The 21,358-nt window shown below is 41.8% G+C and overlaps 2 protein-coding genes across 2 annotated transcripts; both read left to right on the plus strand.

Moving 5' to 3' along the window:
• Positions 1-2,060: 2,060 nt before the first annotated feature.
• LOC131256731 (uncharacterized) lies at positions 2,061-17,023 on the plus strand. Its single transcript, XM_058257754.1, has 2 exons — positions 2,061-2,737; positions 16,741-17,023. The coding sequence occupies exon 1, from the start codon at positions 2,127-2,129 to the stop codon at positions 2,715-2,717; it is 591 nt and encodes a 196-aa protein (XP_058113737.1). The 5' UTR covers positions 2,061-2,126; the 3' UTR covers positions 2,718-2,737; positions 16,741-17,023.
• Positions 17,024-18,602: 1,579 nt separating this feature from the next.
• On the plus strand, positions 18,603-20,273 carry LOC131256321 (pentatricopeptide repeat-containing protein At5g66520-like). Its single transcript, XM_058257278.1, has one exon. It carries the CDS (start codon positions 18,603-18,605, stop codon positions 20,271-20,273), a length of 1,671 nt encoding a protein of 556 aa, XP_058113261.1.
• Positions 20,274-21,358: the final 1,085 nt, after the last annotated feature.

Here is a 21,358-nt window from a genome sequence, read left to right on the forward strand (position 1 = left end):
TTTTGGGAGCCCAGGCAATTGTATGCCACGTGTAAAGTTTCTAAGTGCCCTCATATTAAGCGTGGTTTGAAGCCAGAGCATCAAATAACTCCTCATTTTTAAAAGGTTGCGGAGAAATTCTAATTCCAGGCCGATCCTCAAACGCAAAGCACAATCGCATCACACGTACCAACGTGGCAAATGTGTAAAGGACAACTAGCATCCGTAGGGTGGTCCTCACAGCGAATGTTCGTTATTACAAAATCCCGACTAGTAAAGTTTTTAAGTGGGCCACATTTGTAGAAATCAATGGACGGTAACAACAGGATAAAGGAACGGTCTACATTCAACACAAATTTTTCTTTTCAATTAATTAGAAACTCGGCCAAAGTTGTTGGTTGCAATACATGCACTGAGAGGAACGTCTGATGAACGTCCCAGATCCCTCACATCTGTGTTAATCAGCACGTGTGGCGGGCCTATATTCGGTGCTGAACTAGCAGTTTAGCAGCAAACCACGGGGTTTATTACAGTACATCTCACCCTATGGTTAAAGAATACTTCGGCAGTTTAGAATTTGGATATTGGACTATATATTGATGATCCAAACCGTTTATTCGATTTTTATTATCTTAATTATGGATATAAGAAATTAAAATTTTTATATTGGAATAATCTAACCCTTCAATCATTTTCCATTTTTATTTCAATATGGACCGTATACTGGAATTTCGAATAATCACATGGTCGAAAATTTTCATCATTTATTTCCCTGAGTGCCCACATCCACGATGAGGCCCATAGTATATACGGTCTGTCTCATCTAAAATGAGCTTGATCCAACGGTCAAGAATCATGGACGTATTCTAGCAAACCTCACAAACCACAGTTTCGAATTTTACTCTTTTGTTTTGCCTTTGTCGCAACTCAGAATCCAGCGTCTGTCGCTGCCTAGTTGAGGTCCATAGGCTGAGTGATCTGATGATCGAACGGTCCATTCATGATTCTATGCTATAGTAGCCACCCTAAGAAATTTAAGTTGAACGGATAATCGTGACCATCAATATCTTAAAAGAAATATACAGCAATGAAAATAACTTTCAATGTCTCTCATTCAAAAAATAAAAATAAAAATAAAAATCAAAGGTCAGGATCATCAATGAATACATATTATCGGGTAATAACTTATCTATTGTATTAAATATAATATGTACGGTTAAGATCACTGGACCATCCCAGCCTGTCTGGCCCAGTGAGTGGCGACACACGTTGGACTCTTAGTCGCGACGGACGTAAAAACGAACTCCTACTCTAAGTTCTCCGGCCGCGGATTAGCTACTGACAGGTTGAGTAGCGAAACTCGTTACCGAAGTGACGTCACCAAGTTCCATGGGCTCCACCATTATGTATGTTCTGTATCCACGCCTGCCATTCATTTGGAGAGATCATTTTAGTGCAATACTCAGATAATGAGTTAAATTCAAAGTTTAAGTGGACCCCACCACAGAAAACAGTGGGGACAGTAACGCCCACCATTAAAAACAGTGGGCAAATTTGAATGGATTAAGGTGAATTGGATGGGATTTAAAGGTAATGATGGGGTTGTCAGTGGATTGTCTTAAGACCCATGGGATTGGGATCAGATCACCGACTCTGTTTGGCACGCGCGGCCAATCCTAGGATTTTAACTCCCAATCCCTTCCAATCCGACCGGTCAAAAGGCCCCTAATGGCTACAAAAGTTTCAGGTCAAGCTGATATTTGTTTTTCACCATTTTTCATGCCTTTTTTAACTTTTGAACAGGTTGGATTTCGAATGAACACCATGGTGCGCCTCAGGATAGTTTCAACGGTGGGAATCACTCTCCCTACTTTTTTTGTGGTGGGGTCCACTACAGATTTTTATCTCCTCCTTCTTTGGCTCATGCCCTAAAATGATATCTCAAAATGGATGGACGGTGTGGATACAGTACGTACATCATAGTGGGGCCCACAGAACTTGGTGACGTCACTTCAGTAGCGGACTCGCTACTCAACCTGTCAGTATCTAATCCGCGTCCTAGTTCTCCTCACTAGCCCTCTTCATAAGCCGAAAACAGAGCGAGCGAGAAACGATGGGAGGGAAAACCCCCACAGCGAGAAATCGATATGGTCGACCGAGACCGAGACAGAGACAGAGACAATAGAAGAAGAGAGAAGGACCGGGATCGGGACCGGGTCAAAGACCGAGACCGGAGACGGTCCCGCTCACCGGACCGGACCCGGTCCAAACACGCCCGTTCCCGAACCCGCTCTCCCGACCGTCGATTGAGGTCTCGCTCTCCCGACCGTCGATTGAAATCTCGCTCCCCCGACCGCCGCCTGAAATCCCGATCCCGATCCCGTTCCGCCGACCGGACCCGCCGCCACAACCACCATCGGTCCGCCTCTCCCGACCAGCACCGGAAGGTCCGCCGCCGCGACGACGACAGCAACAACAACATCGGAAGGGAGCAGCAGCAGAAGCGGGCCCCACAAGATGCTCCGCAGGATGAGGCCGCTGCTGTTGACGTGGACCCCGATGAAGTGGAGATGATGAAGAAACTGGGGATTCCGGTGGGGTTCGACTCGACGAAGGGGAAGCCGGTGGCCGGCGCTAACGTGAGCGGGGTGCGGGCGGTGACGAAGCGGCAGCCACGGCAGTACATGAATCGGAGGGGCGGGTTCAATCGGCCGCTGCCGCCTGAACGGAACCGGTAGCTCGCTGTCTCCTTGGAAAGGTTAGGGTTTCTGCTCTTCTTGATTTCTCATGTGATTTCGAAAAGGAGTTTGGTCGATTGATGGAAGTAGTGTAGAATCCGAATTGATGTTTTTCTTTTGTTAGAAATTCTGTTTGTGCATTTTTGGGTGTTTTTAGGGTTTCACTGGATCTTGGTCTGAAACATCTGTTGTGTATGTTTGCGTGTGTATATGTCTGCGTACGTGTGTGTTCTTGTACTATTGACTGGAATCTATAATGTAGAGTTAGCTATGTTTGGAGACATGACAAATGCTGATGCAGTTCAAGCAAGGAGGTGACACATGCCTGAGGGCCTACAACTAGACCATCTGTATGGTTGTAGAGTTGCCACCATTTTCAAAATTGTGCTGAACAATCATAGGAATCTAGCACACCAAAAGAAAGCTACATCTTACCAGTTCCCCTCCCCTCTCATGCACAATTTGCAAATATTTCCTCTCCACATGCATTCCACACGACCATTGTTGTCAAATGCGATCGCATATGCGCATATGCGATCACATATGCGCATGCTGTGGATCGAATTGCATATGCCATCAAGTATGCCATGGCATACTTTTATATGTGACCAATACACAATTGCATATGTGAGTATGCAATCGCATATTGCATATGTGATCAGATATTTCCCAATAGCCAGAGTGGAAGCAAATTTTTTTTCTCAATTTGGAGAAATTTTGCCTGTAATAGACTCAAATATTGTGATCATCGAAACCTCTAATATTCCACAACAAGATGGTTTCGATGATGCTTCATAAACATCATCGAAACCATCTTGTTGTGGAATCGACAGAGGATACTGCTTCATTTTAATCATTGAAGCAATTGTAGCATCAGCTTTCTTCCTAGCTTGAAGATTTAATCTGTCATTAAAGGCCAGAGAATGTTCTTTATTTGATGGGTTCTCTCCTAGAAGGAACCTGAAATGCAGAAAGAGAGCAGAACAATCCATTTCAGAGCTCCCTTCAAAACTAAAAGATAGCCAGCTTCTTATTGATTGAAAAAGAGCAATTGGAGCAGCATGCAATTTGGACATGAATACAAGGTGGGACATGGAAATCCTAGCAGACCCCATAAATCCATACAGTTGATTCATACCACTAAAAGACAAGTTATATAAGGGACTTATGGGTCTTGCTCACTAGAAATCCTACAGTTCTCTTGAGTCTTGACGAACATGATCCCCTCCATGTGGTGCCCATAGTTTTGTAGTCAGAGCACTTGATCTGTTGGCCCTCACTGTGGGTTAGCGATGCCCCAGAAATCTCACAGATTAGACTATCGTAAGCATTTGCCTTTTGCACTTTTATCTGTTAAAAGTGGACGGTTGTACTTTAGCGTCTTAACCAATTGTTTTAGCCATCAATAGAAGGGTTAGGACTGTCCAATGTGGGAGATTTCCAAGACATCCGCCATCCACAATGAAAGGTGTCATTGTCAACAACAGTTCGGATCAACAAACAGCAAGCCAGCAAGCAGTAAATCCAGTGTCGGTAGGTTGAAATAATACCTCAGCATATAGACATTGCTCATATAGGAAACTGGAATTTGATAGCAAGATATACATCAAAATTACAAAAATAATCGTCCCAAAGGGGAAATATAACTGACGATTCTCATGTCATAGGGGACAGTGTATGTCAGAAACATGTCCTCCACAGCAGTTTGTTTTATTCTGGAAAAGTGTCCCTCTATGCAGGCAGATTCACTGACAAACCAATAATTTTGGATAGACTTCTTGACCCACTAAACAACTGATGTGTACAGATCTAGCAGTTGAAAATCACTGTTCAACTTGTTTTTTTTTCCCTATCTTTCTTTCTTTGTTTCATCTACAATAGATAAAATCCATCTATCTAGTAGGATCAGACAATAAGATGTTAGATGATCTCCAAGCCAAACAAAATGTTTCAAGTCTTTTGACACATAATACATAATTTCACATAACAAAGAAAAACACAAGGTGAAATGCTTGTATAGGATATCAACTCACATACTGATAAAGAATTCATTGCTCAAACCAAATAAATGGAAAAATAAAGGCTGCAAGCAACAAGTGACCCTCTCGTCACTGAATAGGCTAAGCACCACAGCCATAAAAAATAGACAAGGGGAAGCCCAAATGGACACCCAAAATGCTATGAGACGAAATACAGCTACTCGAATCACCAATCTCAATAGAGCACAAACAAATCCAAATTCTTCTCCTCAACTGATCCATCAGCAAGGCAATACCCTTGAAATTTCTACTCCATTCCTTTCACAAAATCAATGACATCCAAAAAAAATAAAAATACCATCTACCACAGAGATTCCTTTCTGCCTTTGAATGGCCCGCGATACCATTCCAGCAGCGAACCTCTATTGCCACCATACGACAGTTGAAAAGGTGATCAACAAGTTCTTCCTCTTTATTGGACACGAGTCATATTTGGGAGAGCCATATTCTGCTTTAAGCTATCTGGTGTAAATATTTTTCAAACTCTAGGGAGAAGATGAGCCTTCCAAAAAATAGCACATGAGGGAGAAAAACCACCAATATCCGTCAACCTTGCATAGAATAAACTAGTCAAATCTTCTTCTAAACTATCACTATGCACCACACTCAACCTACCCAACATATTTGTGAAAAGAGATGCCTCCTCGTATGAAAGATTCCTACACACTCTAATACTGCAAACAGTGATACCACTCGCCATTTCACAACAGTCGTTGACTTTCCACACCTTGGCAGTGGAAAGCTTGAATAAAGATTGAAATGGAGTCCCCAAGGGACTTCATCAAACCAAACATCCCTCCAGAATTGCACTTCAGAACCACCCCTGATGAAAAGGCGAATACCTTTCCTAAACTCCGCACCAATTCTTCTAGAACTATCCTTGTTAACTTCCTCACTATGCTGGCCCATCTTGCTGATGGCTTTCCAAACCTCAGATCCTGTGTGCTGAGCATAAATCCCCAGCAACCACCCATCATTTGACACACCATATTTTCCATGAATACATTTGTCCATAACGTATTTGGTTCCTACCCGAGTCTCCAACATTTGCTCAGGAGCACCCATCCCTCTCCGCCACATTACAAATGCGCTGTCCCCCAAATTGCAATGGCTTTTAGACTTCTTTCCAACTGATAAAATGGAACTTATGATCCAATGCATTCCCTTACTATAGGATGTTCTTTAGGAGACTTATGATCACCTCTTTCTAGACCATTATCTTCTGTCCTGAACCTCCACAGCCATATGCCTAAGAGGCCAAGGTTCATTGACCTAACTCCCCTATCCCAACTCCTTCCATGATGAGCTTACAAACCTCCTTTCATTGTAACATATGGAATTTGTGCTTGTCTTTCGGCACTTGCCACAGGAAATCACACCTAATCTTTTCCAATCTATTCACCACCAGAGTTGGGCGACAAGCATATTCAAATGGCAAGTTTTCCATCTTGTGGGCTTCTTTTCAATTATCTTTATGGCCTTGTTCCACAGAAGCTTCACAGATTAAAAAATAATCGTTGAAGACCAAGATACGAAGGCATAATACTACCAACTTTGGAACCAAAAAATATCTGCCAATGCGTGAACCTCTTCATTTGTTGTTCTGATGCAAAAGATTTCTCTGTTACGAATGTTAATCCTTAGGCCCGAAACCACCTCAAAGAACCTGATGATTGTCCTTAAAATGTCCACATGCTTGCTCATTGAGTCATGAAAAAGAAGCACATCATTTGCAAATTGAAGATGTGAAATCTAAACCGACAAGCCCTCTAGTTGAAGTCCCTCTATGAGACCCACCTTGATGCCTCTATCCAACATTCTACTCAATGCCCCCACCACCACCATAATAAGAAAGGAGATAGCAGCTCACCCTGTCTTAGCTCCTCGATGTCCCTTCTTAGATAGTACACTGCCACTTTCACTTTGCTCTCTTCAATCATTTTCTCTATAGACTTTCTACCTCTACAATCAAAATCTGAGCGAATGGTAAATTGTTTAACCTTGGCTGCGCTCCCATCCTTCCTCCGATAAGAGCTTCACATAAAACTTGATGATAAGATCACATGATTAATTCGTTTTTCTTAGTACTTAAACCATTCACCATCAGGTTGTGAATATTTGTTGGATCTTGCCCTGGCATATGCAATGTCGTGGAGAAACCTTGTATTTCTATCTTCTTCCTTTAACCACACTGACCTCGAACGTTGCCTCCATTTGATTTCCTCATCCTTAAGCTTATCTTTATAGTCAAGGATGAGTTTAGATCATTGAGCCTTGTCCTCATCAAACAACATATCGCCGTCCTCCTCAAAGGCAACATTCTACAAAACATTTATATGCCTTTCTCTACTTCATTGCTACCAAAGAATTCTTTACTCCACTACTAAAGTTTGTCCTTCATAAGCCTTAGCTTTGCTGACAATCTATGCCCCTCCCACTCCTCCACCTGAAAAGAGCTCCACCATTCCTTGACCCATTGTGTAAAACCGTCGACTTCAGTCCACATAAGCTCAAATGAAATGACTGCGGACCCCTATTCTCCTCCAGCATCACAATCGGAAATGATCACAAATTGGCCTTTGCAAACCCCGTTTTTGAACCAAAAGGAAACCTCCACCCAGTTCATTGACACAAGGAACTAGTCAAGTCTGCACATAGTTGGCCTCTCCTGGCCATTCAACCCCGTGAATTCACATCATCAAATGGAAGATGCACCATTTCATTCCTATTGACCTAGGCAAAAAGTCTCTCATACTTCTTATTCTAGACCTATTAATTTTTCTTTTATAGGAAACTCTTAACTACATTGAAGGCTCCACCCACGCTCTAAGGAGTTTGCCATCTAGCTTGCACTTGATTCACTTCCATCGGCCTGTAGAAATGACCTCCCATTCATTTTGTTTGGCCCATACACAGAAGAAAATGCCCATTTAAAACCAGAGGCCACATCCCTAAGAAGCACCGAAGTTGAAAATTATACACACAAATTGTCCTTGCTCCAGATTCTAGAGTCCCATATCACCACATGCCACCCACTGCCCCTATTCCTAATGGGATTTGCTTCTAGACGAAAGAACAGAGCTGTTGAGATGTTTAATAACAGTCCTCAACAACTACTTCACATCTCATCGCCAGCCAAGTGCTCGCCTACTTAATTGGCGTAACTTCAGATATTTTAGTGACTAGGCAGTTGCCCAACATCAACAAAGAGCTTTGAGAAACCTCTAGGTGAACCCATCATCGATCGTCCATTCTCTGACTCCTTGACCCAAGCCCAAACAACGTGCCTCTGGGATTGAAGGAGGAGCTTACAACTATATCGCCGGCAGATTGACCGTCTTCCCTCCTAATACCTCATTGAAGAACCTATCTTTGATCCCCATACAACCTCCCAATATCCTTATTAGACTTAAGCTGCCATCGTACATTCCTGTGTTCTTCGTCACCTTGACATCAACACTCTTCCTTCTCCACCATACTATTTACAACTTCCAGGCCATATCCCGCCCTTTGAACTGTAAGGTTTTTGCCCAAAAAGCTCCCTCCATTCATCTTTGAAACAACCCTAGCAGCTTCCTTAGTTGATCCAAACTTGACGGATGCAAAACCCCTAATCTTGGCCATAGTTTGGAATATTGCTAATATCATCAAGATATCCATTATCTTATCCGGATCTCCAGCTCGACGATACCAATAACACTGGTAGCAACAAAAATTCCACGTATCAGTGTGTTACAATGTATCATTAAGTATCGTCAATGTATCGATAATGCCAATGTATCACCAATATTTTTTACTGTGTAAATTCTAGGTGTTGCTTCTATTGTCAGTGTATTGACAATAGTATCAATATCACCAAAAAATATATTTATTAAAAAAAAAATCATTTCAAATTTTTTATGGGCTCGTTGTTGTATGTAGTGTTCAAATTGTCGACAATAATATCGATAACATCGCGATATTATCATTATCGCAACATGGGCGACATCGAGACCAGTCTTTTATTTCCTTTCCAGCTGGTGAGCCAACCATTGTGTCAGCGCCACCATTGCGAACATGGTCTGACCTGAAAATGAAGAAGGCATTGTATTTAGGTGAGTCATACATGTATGTTGAGTATAGACCGTTGGTTCTCTTTGTTGTAAGATGCCCAATTTTGATTTCCTCTCATGTTGGACCACCAATGCTGAGTGGACCAACCTGATTTGTGTCGCAGGGCATGCTTATGTTGTGCATCTACATGATGGGTAGTCCAATTCTCACTTTCGTGTGCTATGTTGAGCTACCTGTTTAAATTATCTCATGTGAATCACTCAGCGCTTCCTTTGGCAACATTAGATGAATGTTGCTGGCGCCTGGCAATAGCAAAGTTTACAGAGAGTGATAGTTTAGAGTGTAGACATTAGTGCAATGATAGGAAAGGGGAACTAGGAATTGAATGCATGTTAGAATGTGGGGATTTTAGTTGATTGAGCTGCATGTCTACATGGCAAAGTTTACTTCAGTCGAAAGAAATCAAGAAATGGAGGAACTCTTGCAAGGTGGATGGTTCTGCAAATTATGTATCAAATTGTCATATTTTGGTGAGATTGCAAGATTGAGCTGACATTTGCAATAATGATTACTGGTTTAGTTTTCTAAAGTCAATGTGAGGGGGGAAGAGTAATGGGGATAAAATGTAGGAAGTAAGTTGCTTAGGTCATGCTTAGGTCCTTATACAAACAACATGAGAGTTTTGGGGAAGAGTGGGTGTCATTAACTCAAGTTGAAACAAAAAGAAGCTTTGCACTTGTTAGAGCATCAATTGTAGCTTTTCCTTCTCAGTAGATATGAGCAATGTCCCAAGAATCCAGCCTTAAAAAGAGCTCTCTGTAGCTTAAGATCAAAGTGGCTACTTCCCAAGCGGGTCGCTAAATGCCCCTGATGAGATGTTCTTTATTCCTAGATGCTTAGGCTCAGGGCTTTGGGCTGGTTATAAGCCATGATATAGCCCAAAACATTTTACTTAGTTGCTATTACAATTTGTATGAGAAGAACATCTAGCAACAATAAATCCTGTCGCACATTACAAACGATGGCCTTAGATCCTCCCAGAGGGGGCTTATCAATAACAAAGCCATCAAAGTTGAGTTTAGCCCATTCCAACATAATCAGGGACCATTTAACTATGGTTGGTTGAAAAGTTTTTTGGATTATGTTTTAGTTTCATTTGGATAGGATTTGAAGTTGATCATTGTTTGTCCATCATTTTGGTCCATAAGTATGCTAAATGGTATTTCCTTATAAAATGGAGGCATTCTTGGCTTTCCATCTGTACGGCCACACATAGGACAAGCTAACCTCTAATAAGAAAGCCTCATGGTGGAGCGTTTTCTGATTTTCAACCCATTTCAGAAATGCTTCTGTTGTAGAGGGTGGGTGTATTCGACTTCATAGTTGGGATTTGGTAGCTCTGGATTGAAATTAAGTAATGGTTGGTATGCCATGACATCTTATGGCTTTGTTTGTCCTCTGAAAAAAGATGACCTCAAAATTGAGAAGATCCAAAAAAATCCTTCGGTTGTCAAACAAAATTCACAACCCTCATCTTATCAAGTGAGATATTGCTGCTAGGCCAAAAGACCAAGGGGGCCTTGGTATAAAGCTGATCCTAACACTTTATAAGGTTGTAAGCAGAAACATTAAAGGAAAAACACCTCCAAAGTGGCAACTTTTGGTATGGTGAAAGTACCCCTCACTAATCTCTTACATGGAAGGCCATCTTGAGTCAGTGTGATGCTTTGAAAGAGGATACTGTTTGGGTGGTGAGAGATGGGAATGTTAGTGACATTTTGGGAGCATAGTTGGATTCCCATGAGCAAGTCAACAACTTTTAGCTACTCCTGAAGTTAAACTCTAAACCCCTGGCCTAATTGGGCTTGCATATTAATTCTCCATGATAGGAATTGGAATATGGAGCTCGTTGAGATCATCTAGTGTTGGGAGTGGGTTGATGCAATTACCTGCATCCATATCCCCTTAAAAGCTTGCCCAGCCTGCCTTGTTTGAACTAGGGACCCTAAGTGCTAGTTTTCAATGAATGTTACGATTAGGAAGCTTTCGAAAGCAACTGGAGTGTCCTTGCTTTCCCATGGAAATCAATATGTGATCTCCTTTCTGTCCAAAAAGTTAGCTTATTCATGAAAGGCTCTCGACCCTTAATAAAAGGAAAGCACACTCTTCTAAATCATGCTCCACATGTTGGCCGTGTGGCCCTAAAGTGAAAATCCATAACCACTTTGTTCTTAAATGCTACACAGTAAAGATTGTGTGAAAGAAAATTATGCAATATATTGATGAAAAACTATATCTCTCGTCCTCTCCAATAGGAAGGGTTTTTGAGACGGGTAAAAGATAGAAAAGCGGGGCACCACTGGGTCTTTTTTTTTTTTTCCTTTTTAGTAACTCCACTAGAGCCGTTTATGGAATGTTATCTTAGTAGCACACATGAATTCAAGGAATTTTGTAATACCAGTGGACCAAAATCCTGCATTAATGATGATCAACTCATGTCCCATCTAAATGGGACCAACAAAATCTCTGCAATCAATGGTGTTCAAATAGTCCTTACCTATACAAGGATGGGACAAGCTCGACTTTGATAGCTTTGTTGTTGGTAGCCTCGTTTGGGAGGATACAAGTGTAGTGAGTTGATAGGATTCATTACCATCACACATTTTTCTCTCACACACACACACACACACATATATATATATATATTGAAATAGCAACTCAATAAAGTTTTTTGGGACTATTTATAGCTACTTCTGAGCCTCGACCTTAAGTATCTGGAAATAGAGGACGACTCCTTTGTGGTACTATCAAGGGCATATGGGAACTGGTTGGAGAAGTAACCAGTTTGTTCCTGAGTTGTATGCAGTGTTCGAAATATCGATACTATCGGCCTATATATCGTTATCGCACCCCTGCGAGACGATACAGTCACGATAACCCCCGGAAGATACCCAAAAACTCAAAATCCAGATATCGACCGATATATCATCGATATCGCACGATATTTTGACGATATCACGCGATTTCCTTTCCATTATTGTCGGACATCGACGTCATCATCCGAAAAAATCGGGAAAAAAAAATAGAGAGTGGATTTCGGTACCTGTAGAGGAGATCACAATGATCGAAAGCTTTCATTTGGTGGGCGATTCGAATTGAAGCGTCATTCCTAGGTTACCGCAAATAACATCTCCGATTTTGGAGAGAAATCCGGAGACATCCGATGAGATTTGGGAGATATTTTAGGGTTCTGGTTTCCGGAACCCTCTCTGTTTGAAAACCAAAGGTCGTTCGAGCCTTTTTTCTCGGACGCGGGTTAGCTACTGACAGGTTGTGTAGTGAGATCGCTACTGAAGTGACGTCACCAAGTTACGTGGGTCCCACCATGATGAATGTGTTATATCCACACGGTCCATCCATTTGGAGATATCATTTTAGGACATGAGTCAAATAACGAGGGGGATAAAATTCTGTAATGGACCCCACTATAGAAAACAGTGGAGAAAGTGACATACACCGTTGAAACCTTCCTTAAGGGCCACCGTGATGTTTATTTGAGATCCGACCCGTTAATAAGTTAAAAAAGGCATTATAAAAGGGGAAAAAAATATATTAGCTTAATCGAAAACTTTTGTGGCCCTCAGAAGTTTTTAATGGTGGGCGTCACTCTCTCTACTGCTTTCTTTGGTGGGATCCATTGGAGCTTTGAATCTTAGTCATTCTTAGGCTAATGGCATAAAATGTTCTCTCCAAATTAATGGACGGTGTGGATACAAAACATACATCATGGTGGGGCCCACGGAACTTGGTGACGTCAATTCAGTAGCTACTCAACCTGTCAGTAGCAAATCCGCAGCAGGAACGGATTGGCTACTCCGCACCACCGAACTGTGTTGACGTCACCAAGTTCTATGAGTCTCAGCATGAGGTATGTGTTATATCCAGGCCGTTCGTCCATTTGGCGAGCTCTTTGTAAGGCTTGAGCCGCAAAATAAGACATATCCAAAGATCAATTGGACCACACTGCAAACAGCAGTGGTAGATTGAACGTTTACCATTGAAACCCTTTTGAGGGTCACCGAAGTTTTGGATCAATATGATATTTATTTTTCCTCTTTATTCAGGTCAGGTCTGTGTGACCTAATTAACAGATTGGATAGAAAATAAACATTATCGTGGTCCCTACGACCCAGGGAGGTTTCAACAGTAGGAATTTTCCTACCCACCTTTTCCTTTAGTGCGGCCCACTTTAGTCTTAGATTCTGCTCATTTTTGCTCTCAAGTGCTAAAATGATCTCAAAAAATGAATGGACGAGGTGGATTTCTTACAAACATCACAGTGGGCCCCACATAGGTTTTGAGCGAAGGAACTTGGTAGCAGCGCCCCACCCCAGTGTGGTGGGAAGTGGATCCCCTAGTGAGCAGTGTACTTTGTAAACTTTGTGGGCCCACTATAATTCATGTATTTTATCCACTCCGTCCATCCATTTTACCAGATAAATTTATGGTTTGAATGAAGAGAAAAAACTATTATTAGCCTGAACCAAAACTTTTGTGGCCCCACTAATGGTCAATCACCATTGTTTCCTATGGTATGGTCTACCTAATTATTGGATCTGTTTTATTTTTTAGATAATGTCCTGAAATGATATGGAAAAACGGATGAACGAGGTTAATACTGAATATAGTTGTCTTAGTTCAATTGGACAGCGCACAGCTTGGGACCTTATACAAAGGAAATTTATTATGTACACTTCTTTTTTGAAACTTTATGATTTAAAAGTGTGTATTAAGGGCTTTTTTAACAATCCCCAACGTTTCATTAAAAAATTCAACCATTTTCCCAATGTTTCCCCGTGTTTCCCAAAAAGTGCGATAAATTATGCGATACAAACGATATATCCCGTGCGATAACCGATACGTATCTGTATCCCAAGGGTGCGATACATTGTGCGATACCGATATTTCGAACACTGGTTGTATGGAACTTCTTTGAAGACTAACTGCTTAGCACATTTCTCACGCATACAGGGAAGGTAATGCTGCAACTGATGCTTTGGTAGGTATAAAGTATCTTTCCATTTTAGATGATTCACCTCAAACCATCTCTTATTATTTGTACGAGGACAATTTGGTGTGTTTCTCGTTTCACTTTTAGTAGATTTAGTTCCTTTCTAGCAAAACCAAAAAGGAAAAAAAAAAAGCAAAAAAGGAAAAAAGAAGAATAAGGAAACATCTTGCAAGGATAGGTCTTTCACAATGCTATAGTAAATCAACAAAGCTGCAACATGCTATAGTAATATCAGCATGGTTTACTATATTGAGTCCTAGAGTAGTCTATAGTTTTAATATCATTTCTTTTTTGTATTTTCTTGTAGAAAACTTGTTATTAGTAGGTAGTTGGATATGATTAGGATTACCTATGATGAAGTGTTTGGAACAATGAGGGATAGTTTGAGCCTCACTTGGAAACCTATGTACACTTCAGGCTACGATAGGCTAGTAGGAATTGCATATAAACTTCTTTATATGATTTTATGATTAAGAGATTCTTTGCTTTGAATGTCTTGAAGGACTTATGCCCTAAACTCCATCGACTTTGTGTGGAGCAAGGTGTTCCAACTACCACCATTACCGTTATGATACAGGCCGTAATGGCCATTGCGACTCTTTTTTGTTTTTTGAAAAAACTGTTACAGGACCTTTACGGCCGTTTTGACCCCGTAATGCGTAACAGTTATGACCGTTACCGTTACATAACGGCCATTACGTAACTGATTTTGAATACCTTGGTGTGGAGTGATTCCACATATCTGTCCTTTCTTTTATCTCACACTAGGGGTATGGCATGTGCGACACATGTGGAGATAAAAAAAGGAGGGATAGTTATTTGATACACATGCAGCATATGATGCTTAATGCACAGGCAGGTAGAATTGTATGTGTGACATATTTTGGAATCCAATGTTTTCAGTATCAATGATATCGGGCGATATAGCCCATGATATATCTTGTATCCCACCTGTGCGATATGAAACACATTGGTAGTGCCAATATATCCTACCTGTTCGATTCGGTGAGCATTTTCAATTTTTGATCTTTTTTTTTTTTTTTTTTAATTTTAAATTTCTTCTATAAATCATGTTAAATCAGTGTCAAATGGTTACAAATTCATGATTCTTCATATTTTGCATAAAAAATCGTGAATTGAGAGCTTCAATTTTGAGATTTGGGGGAGATGAGTTGAGTTGCGGAAAATTGAAAAAAACAAATTTCACAATTTCTTGCAAATTGGTTGTAAGCTATGTTCAAACACAAAATCAAACATGTATGTACCTAATCTAGTGATTCTTGGTAATTTAGGGATTTTCAGAAAACTTTTTTTTAATTAAAAATGTTATTATTTTTTAATCAAAATTCCAGTTCGATCAATGGACAATTGGGCCCCATTTCAGAGTATTCAAGAGTGTTTGATGAAATCATCATCACATACACTTTGATTTTGGGATTTGGGGGAAGATGGGCCGATTTGCGAAAAAATTGTTTTTTTTTTCAAAATTTCTAAAATCGGAGAGGATGAGTGCTATTGTTATGTTAGAGAGTATCTTCACTGGCATTACTCTACTATGACTTAGGCATAGTATTGTCGGTTTGTGGAGCAACAATACTATTTCCAACCCTGTCGAGATGGAGATGATGATTTTGAGCTACCACACAACTCTATGTGAGTTTGAGGCATAGCTTCAAATTATTGACATGTATATTTCTAGTTTTCTACTATAACATCTCCAATCTCATTTCTTCTCCCAACCTTGCTATGTGTACGGTCTGGATTGCCATACAACTATGCTATGTGTATGACTAACATTGGAGTCTAGTGCCATTCATCTCCATGTAGCAAACACCTCATCCCCTGCAACTGCAATTTATGTTGGCATTTGGATTTAGTTAGCCATATGAGAATTACATTTACCATTTGGTGTGGATATTCATGATACTGTTCGTATATGCAACCTTCAACCTTATTCTTGTGTTCTTCACTTTGTTCAAGTCCGGTTTTGCATGACGTTGCTTGCGAACCTGTCCTTGGAGAAATGCTATGATCAAGCATGCTTTCAAGTTGTTTGAATTTCTGTCTGCATTGTATCTGTGGCAAATCTATGTGGTGAGTGGGACCGTCTATGTAGTGGGTCACCATGTGGATTGGCCCTTGCCAATACCCAGATCTGCATTGATGGGGAAGTCCTGCTCACTCATCAGTGAATGTGGGCCTCTTGCAATGATTGGAGTAGTCCTGCTCGTCCATGTGCCACATCTATGGTGAACTTGTCTTTTTTACGAATTCCATGCCTCATGGATGTTGTTCCATCAAATGCGCATCTGTTGGAACTGCTTAAGTCAGTCATGGGCCAGTGGAGACATGTAAGGCCCATGTTTAGTGATCCAGGCTGTTGAAATGATGGGCTCCACTGTGGATGGGGGATTATAAAGAGATCTTCCAAGCAGATGATTCATGGTGGCCTATATAGATGGCTGCCAGGTTGTCAAGTGGAGGAAAAAATGCAAGACATCGGAGGTTGAGAGCCTATAAAGCTGGAAGATTTCCAAGGAAGCCTCAATCCACATTAGGTACTATCACATCAACAGTATGGGAAAAAAAGAAAAAGAAAACACACACACACACACACACACACACACACACACGCATTCGCATGTAAATATGTTTGCTGATGGGCAAGGATTATTATTCCTCCAACGAGACGTACCGACTCCTGCATATAATTTTGGAGGTTTTGACTGAATTCTGTGGCCATTTCTTGGTTTTGCATGGCCATTATAGTTTTTCAGAGTGGCATCTTGCACTCTGGGGTTTGGTGAAATGTCTTGCTACTCTGTATGTGATTTCTGATTATTGTTTTTTAATTCTGTAGAGAGGTGGCCATGGGTCTGTGTCCGTGCTTCATCGCTTTGAGCTCATGTTATCAGCAGACACTCTTCGCCTGTTTTGGGACTCAGATTGGAATTGGGATTGAAACATCGTGCTGTATTTCAAGGGATTAGTTGGCATTGAAACATCCAGCTGTATTTCAAGGGATTTTGTGACGGTGCAAACATTGGTGTCCTATCGCTTAGATACTAATATTTCAATTAGTTATGATCTAATGACATATCATTTCAAGATATGCCGGTAAGTTCTGCGTTGTTCCTTTTTTTTTTGAAGATATTGGTACCTTGCTCTTCTATCCATTTATTGTTTTCAATCTCTACTTTTTGGGAAGATGGATTAAGGTGGACTTCACCTCAAATGGCCCCATCTCCATTGAACGAGGGACTGATCATGTGGTGATTGGAGCTGCCACCAGTGGCATGTCTTCTGTGGATGGGCATCATATCAGTTGGGAGTATCCTAACTGTCCAATTACTACTGTCGAAATGGATCTTCAAAATGGAAGAAGCAAGTCTTTGTTTGGATTGTAATGTCTGGTTTATGTGGTGTATTGCACCGCCCGCCTATCCACTTTACATTGGAAACCACTTGCTGAACGGTTCTGATCATTGCAAGGGGGTCCCACGTATAGGGAGAGTCGCAGTTTGATGGGGTTGGGGCCTACATGCCTTTTCCACCTTCGGATAAGTGGTAGCTCATTTGGATTAGGGATTCGTGGATCTCAATGAGGTTGTTTGTTTTGTTAATCTAGGACTGAAATGGCTTGAATTTGATGGTATCTCATTCAGCTAAACAGATAAATTGAGTCTGACTCTGAAGGTGGGCCACGCAGGACAAATAAGGTTGGTCCATTCATTCGGTGGGACACACCGTCACATGCTCGGAGATGGTTACAGATGGACGGCTATAAAATGTTATCCAACGGTTGACACAAAACGGGGAAGGTCCCCTAATCTAGATAACCAGTAGATTGGTTTTGCCCATTCGAGGTGGGTCTCTACCTCATGAGATGATGAATGGTCTGGATGTTATGTCAGCTATGTACGAGATTTCATGCGGATGTATGTCATGGAAAAGTAGATGGTAGAAAAAACTTGGATGCTCTGGCAGAGTGCTGGATGATACACAGGCACTTACAAATCCAGATTAAACCGTACAAATAATGGGTCGCACTTTACATGTCTGGCGAACTAAAAATTCAGCTTATCTTTTTTTCTATCATCTGACTATCGTACAGATGTCCGAAATAAATCAACTCCGTCCATCTGCTTTAAAAGACTACAATTGGACAGGATTCTAAAAATCAGGCAGATCCAAAACTCAAGTGGGCCATACCGTGGGATTGAGCGCCCGGCAGTGACAGAAAGTTTTTTTGTCTGGAATATATTTGTTCCTACTGTTTATCCGAGTGGTAATAATTCTGTGAACGGTTTGGGTATATAAAAATCATGGTCAGCTCGAGGAAGGTTTCAAACGTGGACGTTGCTGTTCCCACTGTTTTGTTGGAGTGGCCCACCTAAGTTTTCGATCTGCTTGATTTTTATAATCCTGTCCTATTGTGGTCTTTCAAAACATCTGGACGGAGTGGATTTGTCACGGGCATCTCTGTCGACCCCACACAGCACCGGGCATATAGGTTTGGATTATTCAACCGATCTGATTTTGAAAGTGCGAATTTACGTGAGTTACGCAATTTAATAGGCTTGGTTTGAGTTAATATATTGCAGGTGTACACTCTCTTAGTGCCTGCGTATCGAGCGCTATACGGTGTCAGAGTATCAAATAACTGAATTTTTAGAGTTACCGGCTCTCCCATTATTTTTGGCGCGAAAGATCTCCAACGGCATGAGCAGAAGATTTTACAAATCTACCCCACTTTTCTGCAAGAAATTCCTGCATCTCTCCCATTCAAAGAGAAACGCAAAAAATCCATTCCCTCCCCCACCACAACCAGATCTTCCATACCTCTCCCTCTTAGAACGATGCCGAAACATGACAGAACTGAAGGAAATCCATGCCCAATTCATCACCCTCGGCCTCGTCCGTTACACCTACATCACGAGCCGGATCCTTGCGTTCTGTGCGATATCTGATAATGGGGATTTGGATTATGCGTTCCACCTTTTCAACCGGATCGAGCTGCCCACCATCTTCAATTGGAACATCATGATCAAAGGCTACTCGAAAAGCTCGGAACCCAAAAAGGGTCTCTTAATTTTTATCCGGATGCGGGCTGAGCGGGTCGAGCCCAATATGCATACTTTCCCCTTTGTGATCAAGGCGTGTGTTGATTTGTGTTCGCTGTCTGAAATTCATGGGCAGATTATGAAGTTCGGTTTTGATCTTGATGTCTATGTAGTCAGTTCTCTGATCAAGTGTTACTTGAAGTGTGGAGGAGTTGATCTTGCCCGCCGAGTGTTTGATAGAAGTCCGAATAAAAACATTGTCTCATGGACGAGTTTAATTAGTGGGTATTGTAGCCTTGGGCTAGTTGACGATGCTCGCCATGTTTTCAATGAGATGCCTGAAAGAAATGATGTTTCTTGGAGCGCCATGATTTCGGGTTACGTGCAGAATGAGTGTTTTGATGAGGCGATTGGGTTGTTCCGCAAATTGAGGGGGCAGATGAATGTGAAGCCCAACCAGTCCATTTTGGTGAGCGTTCTTAATGCGTGTGCTGGTTTAGGTGCTTCAGAAGAGGGGAAATGGGTGCATTCTTACATGGATGAGAATGGAATTGACTATGGGCTAGAGCTAGGAACTGCACTAGTTGATTTCTATTCGAAATGTGGGTGTGTAGAAAGCGCACAGAAAGTGTTTTATAAGATGCCTAGAAAAGATGTCATGGCATGGAGTGCGATGATTATGGGTCTAGCCATCAATGGGCACAGTGATTTGGCTCTTGCGGTCTTTGCTGAGATGGAGAGAAGTGGAACCAAACCAAATGAAATCACCTTTATCAGCATCCTGAGCGCATGTAATCACGGAGGCCTAGTCGATCAAGGGTGGGATTGTTTCAAACTCATGATTCATGTCTATGGCATCTCACCTATGATTGAACACTACGGGTGCATGGTCGATCTGTTGGGCCGTGCCGGGCATCTGGCAGATGCAGAGCAATTGATCAGCAGCATGCCCATGGAGCCCGATGCCATCGTATGGGGGGCATTGCTTAATGGGTGCATCATGCATGGGCACGTGGAGTTGGGTGAGAGAGTGGGGAGGCATCTGATCAAGCTAGAGCCACGCCATAGTGGGCGGTATGTGCTTTTGGCTAACATGTATGCTGGCATGGGTAGATGGGAGGGTGTGTTGGGCATAAGGAAGATAATGAGGGAGAGGAGAGTGGTGACAGTTCCTGGCTGTAGCTACATTGAGGTAAATGGGGTTGTGCATAGATTCCTTGTTGATGACAAATCACATTCCCAATCAAATGATGTTTACAAGATGTTGAATGAACTCAACATGGAACTGGTTTCATCAAGCAATGGAAGAATCATGACTGGAAGTTCATAGAAGACTAGTAGTCTTTATTTGCTGGGTGGTGTTTGATTCCTGGTAAGAACAGAACAGGTTTTCTTTATGTATTGGATTAGCCAAATGAAACCAGCGGATCCGGTGGCTTGCATTTGCCAATGTGGCGTGTGCATATGAGATTAAGCTGCTCATCAGGTGGGCTCGACTTTGTAGATCCGACGGTCTGTAAATCAGGCCAATCTGGTTATCTAGTGGGCCATACACGGAGTTGAATGCGAGCCGTTGTTCTGTTTCTTGTGGGTGTTTGGTCCAATTGGCTAGGCCAGCTCTGGCACATTTCGGCTCAGAAAATCTGATTCATCTAAAATCATAAGAAAGAGAGATAGAGTTAACAAATAATCTGCTGTTAGCCTACTGGTCAGAGTTTTCCATTTGAAGTTGGAGACTTGGGTTGAAGCCATGGATTGAAGAATCAGTGAGTTGGATCCTGAGCCAAGCAGCTATTTTCCCGAGTCGGGTTGAATCGGTGAAGTCTGGTGAGTTGGGCATATTTTCAGTGCTGAGTCATGGTGCTGAACCAGATCAGACTCGAACAAGGCCGAGTTGACTCACCCAACTCAGGCGAGTAATCAATCCATGGTTGAAGCTTTTGACTGATGTAGTTCATCTTATTTATTTCTAACAAAAAGAGTTTCCCAGCCCATTTTGGTGGTCTCTTGTGGTCACACCCGGTCCAGAGTACTGATGAACGGCTTGGATCTTGCATGCATGCCATGTTGGTACGTGTGTAACATTCCCAGTCCTTTAAAATGGGACTCAACCAAGTCGCTGGTCTTTGAACCGTTGGGTCCGAGTCCTTCAAGTACAATAGGAATATCACATGGCTATGTGCTATTGGTTTTTTTTCCTGTTGAATATAGACCTTCGACCGTTTTCAATCCTAGCCATCCGTTTGAAGGCTAGTGAGTTTGATTTTCAACAGTGTCCCATCCACAGATAAGATGGACGACATGGACGGTCTGGATCCATCACCCACATTCGACGTGCCCGGTCTGATGAACGTTCCATCCTGATCAAGTGCATCCTGATCAAGTCCACAGATAGGTGATTGTGATTGGTGGCGG

This window comes from Magnolia sinica, chromosome 9 (assembly GCF_029962835.1).
Source record: "Magnolia sinica isolate HGM2019 chromosome 9, MsV1, whole genome shotgun sequence".
In the NCBI taxonomy this organism is placed as follows: Eukaryota; Viridiplantae; Streptophyta; class Magnoliopsida; order Magnoliales; family Magnoliaceae; genus Magnolia; species Magnolia sinica.

Excerpts from the sequence above, each read along its gene's own strand:
- LOC131256731 (XM_058257754.1), top strand. The coding sequence starts at position 2,127 with ATGGTCGACCGAGACCGAGACAGAGACAGAGACAATAGAAGAAGAGAG.
- LOC131256321 (XM_058257278.1), top strand. The coding sequence starts at position 18,603 with ATGAGCAGAAGATTTTACAAATCTACCCCACTTTTCTGCAAGAAATTC.